General features: G+C 48.9%; 2 protein-coding genes across 3 annotated transcripts in view; both read right to left on the bottom strand.

Annotated features, from left to right (window-relative positions):
- The window catches only part of ydjc (YdjC chitooligosaccharide deacetylase homolog), a 15,035-nt gene extending 13,411 nt beyond the window's left edge, over positions 1-1,624 (bottom strand). The window contains exons 1-2 of one of the 2 annotated variants that reach the window (XM_083783235.1): positions 1,534-1,624; positions 906-1,093 (exon numbers count right to left, since the gene is read on the bottom strand). In XM_083783235.1, coding sequence (XP_083639361.1) covers positions 906-1,069 — 164 coding nt within the window. In that variant the 5' untranslated portion in view covers positions 1,070-1,093; positions 1,534-1,624. Of the gene's footprint in view, positions 1-905; positions 1,501-1,533 lie in introns of those variants that run through there. The other variant, XM_083783234.1, reaches the window with a different exon arrangement.
- Positions 1,625-4,104: 2,480 nt separating this feature from the next.
- Positions 4,105-7,425, bottom strand: LOC310872253 (ATP-citrate synthase-like; the record flags this gene model as incomplete). Its single annotated transcript, XM_083784009.1, has 1 exon — positions 4,105-7,425. The coding sequence occupies one exon, from the start codon at positions 7,423-7,425 to the stop codon at positions 4,105-4,107; it is 3,321 nt and encodes a 1,106-aa protein (XP_083640135.1).
- Positions 7,426-8,020: the final 595 nt, after the last annotated feature.

Here is an 8,020-nt window from a genome sequence, read left to right as displayed (position 1 = left end):
GGCAAAGCGATGCAGGCCTAATTATTACATTATGTTCATTCCATAGGCTACCAAAACTGGTGTCAACCCTCCAAAATCAACCTCCACCCGCACCCTCAGATCTGCAAACAAACTCCTACTCCAGGTTCCTGACAGCAAACTGCGCAACCATGGGGGACCGGGCCTTTTGCTCGGCAGCACCACGCCTATGGAACAGCCTCCCCATGGACCTGAGAGTGCCGCAGACTGTGGAATGCTTTAAAACAGGCCTGAAAACCTTCCTGTTTCGGAAGGCCTTTTTGTGTTGAACTGTCGCTTTGCACTGTTTTTTGTTAACCCTGTTTTTAACCTTCTATGATAGATTATATGTTTTCTTTAACCATGTAGCACTCTGGGATTCCTTGTGAATGAAAAGTGCAATATAAATAAAATTAATTATTATTATTATTATGGTGTGTGTGTGATTCTGATCTGTTATCTCTGGGAGGCGGAGGCGTGCCTGCCCGGGGGAGTGTGGTGGTAGTGTGTGTGGGAGGGGGGGGGGGGCTTATACTATGTGTTAGTCCATAATGTCCCAGTATAGTTTAGATGAGTGGTTTGGCCATTTCGCACTTATTGTCAATGTAAACTTTTCCATACAAAATAAATAGCTTAAATATAAACAAACAATCTCGTACATCATCATCATAAAATAAAATAAAAAACATAAAAATTGAATGTTTATTCGCCACATATAACTTATCATTAATAGGAAAAAAATGATATACAAGATTTCAACTGTATTTTCAATATAATAATAATAATAATAATATTTAATAGTTAATAATATCAATAATAATGATACGAATTACAACAATATAATAAATGAATAGTTAGAACATATTCTACTACAGTACATACATACATACTACACAGTACACACATACCTTTTAGCCAGGTCCGCTGCGTTCTGAGCGGCGAATCCGGTGACCAGCAGCGACACATTGGAGATCCCTCCCGCCTGGAAGCAGTCCACTATACCCCGGTTCCGTCGGGGGCAGTAGCCGAAGTCATCCCCGGTCACCACCAACTTCACTCTGGGCACGGGCATGTCGCTGGTCCCCTGGACAGGACGCTGGGGACAGGACAGGTCCGGGACGCGTCCGGGACAGAGACAGGGGATAGTGGGACACATAGATACGCCACACACACAGGCAACAAGCGGATGTGAGTGTGCGTGCGTTCGTGCGTGTGACACGTAACACACTCCTCGCTCTCGAGTCTCGACCCACATTATTTATAGATACATTGTAATCATCGCCCCGCGGATCACGTGGCTTATTCCGTCGTGTCACACAACAGTTTTGTGACACCGTCCGATCTTGAATGCAAAGAACAGAGCTACAAGCACCGAGCTTTATTGTAGTAGGTCTATTCTTGTCGACAAATAATACAGTAAGCTTTTTAATGTGAACTAAATGTAGAAACGCCATTTGCATGCATGCACAAAGCACCAACCCTTCATAAAAGTTATGTTTTGATGCATTTTATTTATTTTTACTCCCAGTTTCTTACCCATTTTATTATCACACAGGATCGGCCATGTATGTCCTAAAAAGCCGGGCGGAGGAGCTGCATTCGAGGAACTCCAGAGTGTGAGAGTCTACTTCCGACTGACAGCCAACAACATTGATGATGTGTAATTCCTGTAGCCTTCTTTACTCAGAGCTTTAGCGACCTCTTGTGGACGATGCTTGGAACAGATTATTTCCAGTGTGCAAGTGATATTTTGAATGTTAAAACAAAAGGTTTATTGTAAAAAAGCTAAAGTTCTATATGCTGATAGTAGTTAGTATATAGTGTTTGTTCAATAACAGGTGTTTCCCTGTTTCTTCAGATTTTTTGAGGGGCACTAGCCCCTCCTATATGCACAGCTTTACGTGATGCATAATGACTTCTTTTACTTTTGGTATTGTACATAAGTACATTTTGATGCCAATACTTTTGTACTTTTAATCACATAAAATGTTTTTTTTCCCTCTATTTCTCATTTCTTTAGTACTTCTTCCACCACTGTCCTTACCATGGTTTCCTGTCCACGGATGTGTCACTTTTCTCCTTGTCCAGAACGATGACCAAGCTCCGCAGTCCGCACCACGGGCGATCGGGCCTTCTGCTCTGCTGTCTGCGGAACACCCTCCCCGAACACCTGAGAGCACCACCAGTCAGTCACACACTGATGCTTTTTAAAAAATGGACTCAAAAACCTTTTTCTATGCCCTGAGATTGTACCTAGTTTTTAATTTGACCCTTTAGCCTAGTAGGGTCCCATGTAATTGTTTGGTTGCCGTTTGAGGTTTGAGGTTTGAAAAAATGTAAAGTGTGTTAAATAAAACATTATTATTATTATTATTACTTGAGAATCTAGCTGACGTATAACTGACTAGGTACAGAATCTAGCTGGTGTTTGACTGACAAGGTACACAGGTGTGGGTTTAAAATGGTTTTCCCATGTGAGCATTATCGGATCCCTCCCCTTCCCGGTGTGTACTCAAGGCCCACACAACAGGGCTACTGTGTGACCAAACAGGCCTGTAGGCAAACATATGGTTACCGGGAACTATGTACAGTTTCCTGTGACCAACAAATAAACGTATCATCTCCACCAGCAGATGGCCGGTGGATTTAGGGTTGCCAACCTACTGCCTGAAATTCAAATAAGGCACATCCGGCCGGGCCTCCCTTATTTCCAAGAAGAATAAGGGACACACAGAAAAAGTTAGATGAGATCCGAGCACACAAACAAATGTGGAGTAGAAGAATAAAGTTATATAATTAAAATAAATGCCAACTGGTTTCTAACGGTTAAGGTCTTCCCCAGGGCAAGAACAGTATATGTAAATGTTTTTGAATATTATATTAACAACCTGTATTATAGTGTACGGTAGCCTATATGAGCTGTTTGAACTTGTAAGATGTGTCCCCCAAAATAAGGAACAAAGTGTGATCCTTATCATTTCAATAAGGGACACATCTTTTAGTTTCCAAATGGTAAATGGTGCATTTATATAGCGCTTTTTATATAGCGCTTTTATCCAAAGCGCTTTGCATAGATTGTGCAGTATACATTCACACATTCACACACCGATGGCGGAAGAAACCATGCAATGATGCAAGGCACCACCTGCACATCGGGAGCAATTAGGGGTTCAGAGTCTTGCTTTTTGAAGTATTAGTACTTTACTTGAGTATTTCCAATTTCCAATACTTTTTATTCTACTCCAACTACATACCAGGGGCAAATATTGTACTTTTTATTCTGCTACATTTATTTGAAAACCTTTGTTACTAGTTACTTTGTAGACTGAATATTATTACAAAACATACATTAACCACTTCAAACCTATATACATTTTGGCCATTTTGAAAATAGACGATCTATAAGCTCACAAGCATTTTGAGCTTAAGATTTTTATACATTTGGGCACCGGATCCATCGTGGCCAAACTGGACCTCAGAAGAGAACATGGAGGCACAGGTTCCAATACACCAGCACACCACTGGCCTGGTGATCCTGCCTGACTTGAATTGTTTTGTTCCTCCTATTTCTCCCATGAGTACAACAATCACTCTTGTTGGTCAATCTTCTTGGTCTTTTTGAAGGGCGCTAGCATTTTAGCACATAGAGCATTACCAGGCGCCCCATACTTCACACGATTGTGATCTTTGAGGGGCGCTAGCCCCTCCTATACTGTATTCACCTTTTTCCTGGGCTGTGTGTGCTCCAATTCCTGTTGATTTCATTGGATATCATTGGTCATCTGACCAGTTTCATTGGCTTTCATTGGATCAAATTGACAGGAACTGCAGCACACAAAAAGGTGAATACATCTTTTGTTCCCACACGTCTCATATTTGCCGTTGACACTGAAAGGAGAAATTAGGTCAAATGTCCGCCAAATATGACATAAATTTGTGGCAACACAAACATTAAATGCCGTTGACACTGAAGGGAAAATGTACATCAATATGTAGGCGAGCAAATCGGCTAACCAATCACAGTTGTTCATGAGATGATGTATGATGATGTATAATGATAAGAGTGCCACACTGCCACTCACTTCATCCGGGTGTGATTGTTTTGTTTTACATGGACATGTGTTCTGGGAGCACATAGGAGATGTCGTCCCAGGGGTGACGGTACAGACCCTGCTTCAGCCTCTTCTGGTCCAGGTAGTGTCCAATGAACCCCATGCTGCGTCCCAGGACGAAAATGGCATTCAATGCACCGCTCTCTACAAACTCGTCGGCCTCGTCCCTCGTGAACCCGTCACAATTCCGGAGCAGGTCCACGAAGGCCACGCCAATGAAACCGTCCACGTTCAGGATAAGGTTGGGTTTCTTTGAGGTGGTGATCTTCTCCACATCTAAAGCATAGTCCAGAAGCTGGGTGGCGGGGAAATTCTGCTTCACAAAGTCCTTCAGGATCTGGACTCTCACGTCGGGGTTGTTGACGGACTTGACCCTGTGACCGATGCCCATGATCAGCTTTCCTTCCTTCTTCATTTTGTTGACAAACTCCATGGGCTGCGTGCCGCTGTCGAAGGCCTTGCTGAACTGCTTGGCCGCGGCGTCCAGTGAGCCTCCGAAGCGATCACCGATGGTGAGGAGTCCCGAGGTGAGGCTGGAGATCAGATCCTTGCCAGCACGGGCACAAACAATGGTGTTGTGGGCACCGGAGACACAAGGGCCGTGGTCGGCGGTCACGATCAGGCACATCTCGATAAACTGGCAGGCGTACCCGGGCAACCTCCTCTGGAACCAGAGGAGCCCCAGGGTTCCTCCCACGCCCAACTGCGACTTAAACACCTCGGTGATGGGCATGCCTGCGTAGACCAGCTCTTGGCCCCTCTCGTCACAGACACTGGTCATGAACGAGGCCGGTTTACGGATCAGACCCAGCTCCCGTGCCCAGGAGTAGTCCATTGGCACAGTGGGAGGAGGCAGTTCATCTGCCGGTTCGATCACTCCCTTGGCAACGAGGTCATCATACACCGATTTGATGATCTCCCCCAGCTCATCAAAACTCTTGGGGACGAAGGCACCGGCCTCTTTCAGGGCCTGGTTCTTGGCTACTGCCGTCTCGGAGGCCTGGTTGGCACAGGATCCAGCGTGGCCAAACTGGACCTCGGAAGAGAACATGGAGGCACAGGTGCCAATACACCAGCACACCACTGGTTTGGTGATCCTGCCCGACTTGATGGCCTGGCAGATCTTGTATTCTTCTGTTCCTCCTATTTCTCCCAGTACAACGATCATCTTCACTTCCGGAGTGTCCTGGTAGCGCAGCACGTGGTCCGTGAACACAGAGCCGGGGTATCTGTCCCCACCGATGGCCACGCCCTCAAAAACACCATCCGTGGTCCTGGAGATGAGGTTGTTGAGCTCGTTGGACATCCCTCCGGAACGGGACACGTAGGCCACGCTGCCCGGGCGGTAGAGCTTCGAGTCGAGGATGTTGTCCAGCATGCCCCCCGTGTTCCCTATCTTGAAACAGCCAGGCTTGATCCCTCCGACCGTCGCCGGTCCGATGAGGACGACGCCCTTCTCGTCGGCGGCTTTGATGATCTTCCTGGTGTGGGCTTCGGGGATGCCCTCGGCGATGACGGCGACGGTGCGAATCTGCGGGTACTGCATGGCCTCCATGGTGCTGTCAAAAGCAGACCTGAGAGAGGCGAAGCTGATGAGCACGTCGACGCCCGGATGTATCCTCATGGCGTCTCCCATGTTCTTATAAACGGGTATCAGGATCTCCTTGTGGCCCCAGTAGAACTTCTGCTTGTGATCTCCAGAGAACGGGTAGACCATGGCTGCTACCGATGGCTCCTCTCTGGAGCTGACGTAGTCGAAATCCAGCATGCCCTGCACCGCCCTCGTCTGCATGCCCCACACTATGGCCTTGGTGTTCTTGCTGAACAGAGGGGCTGCCTTGGCGGCTCCTGGCGTGGCTGAAGAGATCTGGCCCTCGAGGAGGGCAGCACCGGTCTGGACGATGTTGGCCGGCGTTGAACCCTCCGCCCTAGAAACGTTCTCGAAGATGGACGCGGTCCTGCTGGATGCCGGCGGTGTCCATGAGCTCCCAACAGAGTTGAGGAGGAAGTTGGCAGTGTGCACGGCCACAGGGGGCTCACTGGGGATTGGTCGGTGGCCCAGCGCCATGCCAACAATGGCGGTCATGTGGGTTTCTGTGCCGAAGACGTGAATGGGGACCCCAGTGGTCTTGGCCACTTCGCGCATGACCCTAAGACCCTCCTGGTAATTGGGACCACCGCGGCGGACATAAATGGTGACCTCGTGCTCTTTCAGTGGCCCCTGGTAGTCCCTGATGGCTCTGACGATCCCCTTAAATGTAGCCGCGATGTTCGTGAAGTTTGCAATGCTCCCTCCGATGATCAAGACCTTCCCGTCGCGATGTTTCTCTCGGGTCATCAGAGATAGGATGGTCTTGGCATAGTCATAGGTCTGCTGTTCGCTAGGTGCTCCTGAATATTCCCCATAATTGGCCAGCTCGTGGACCCCACCCAGGTCACAGACGGTGTCACTGTAAACAACCGATGCCCCACCTCCCGCCACCATGGTCCATATCCTGCCGCGGGGGTTGAGCACGGTGAGTTTCAGACTGGCGCCGCTCTTAGCATCCAGGTCGCCGACGTAGGCCTCCTCAGGGTAGGCCTCTCTGCCAAAGGGCGGAGGGAACTGCACGTCTCCCCACTTAGCTTTGCAGATGTAGTCGGCCGTAGCGTCGATCTTGGCCGCCATGTCAAGCACGGACACACCGGCCTCGGTGACCACTAACGGGTTGATCTCCAAGTAGGTGAAAAACAGCTCTTCGTAAAGGTTGAAGAGACCCACAATGAAGTTGGCCAGAATGTCTTTCTTGTCATCGGGGACGTGCGTGAGGAGGTTCGTGACGACAGAGTCCTCACTGATCTTCTCGTCCACCCAGACCAGCAGCTTCTTAGCCTTAGAATCCACGTCTCCGACATCCACCCCTCCCTCGTGGTCAAACAGCAGGTAGTCGCCCTCCCGGGCCGCGTAGATGCACACGTAGAACTCCTCCTCCTGCCCGTGGGCGACAAAAGGTTCGACCAGGAAGTTCTTCAGGACTCCTGTCGCATTCCCCACCATCGTCTCCTTCATGAGGCGGGGCTTCAGCCATTCTCGGACGCCGCTCAGGTCCAGGTCGACGCCCACCAGGCCCAGCTTCCCGCGCCGCTTGATCAGCTGATCGGGCTTCACCACCAGCCTCTCTGTGAGCGCCCAGGGGTGCTCCTCCGCAAAGCGGTCAAGGTCGGTATGGGCCGTCACGTTGGCGAGGCGAAACCTGTTCTGGACGGTGGCCGATGTACGGATGTACTTGTGGAGGAACTCCTTTCCTGTCTGCTCGGATATGGCTTTGGCCGACATGACTTCTGGGGTTTGGAGCGACCTTGATGATTGCGAACGCAGTGAGCCACTTACTATGACAGCAAGGGCTGAATGTCTGTGTGTCCCGCTGTTACACCACCCGCCCGCCACCAGATGGCGCAGCTGTAGCACACACACACACACACACACACACACACACACGAGCTGCGTTCGCTTCCCGCGTTTGCGCGTCTTACTTGTGATAGATGATCGATGGATGATAGATGCACCCTGGTTTCAAGTTGATGATAATGAATGGCAGATCTGCAACCTCATGCACCCTGGCTGTTGGAACACTGTGGGTCCATGTGAGGAATGTTCTTTTAAACGGAACCGGCTTGGGATCTCGTGTCATAAAATATGACAGCATCTTGGGTAACCACGTCAACCTGACATAATACTGAAAAACAACACAGAACACCCGTCCATCAAAATATTAAAAGAATAAAGGGAAATCAGAACACCAACAGGTGCTTCCACTTTTAGTTATTTCTATTCATCTCGAAGCCATAATCAACGTAACCAAAACCTGCAGAAATGGCATTTTACAGACCATGCAGACATACCCTCCCGGGTCATTTGTTTTCATGTTTTT

This window comes from Protomyctophum parallelum, assembly GCF_964188405.1.
Source record: "Protomyctophum parallelum genome assembly, chromosome: 15".
NCBI classification, from domain to species: domain Eukaryota; kingdom Metazoa; phylum Chordata; class Actinopteri; order Myctophiformes; family Myctophidae; genus Protomyctophum; species Protomyctophum parallelum.
Note: the sequence above shows the minus strand (reverse complement) of the source record. Positions and strands in the feature narration are given on the sequence as shown.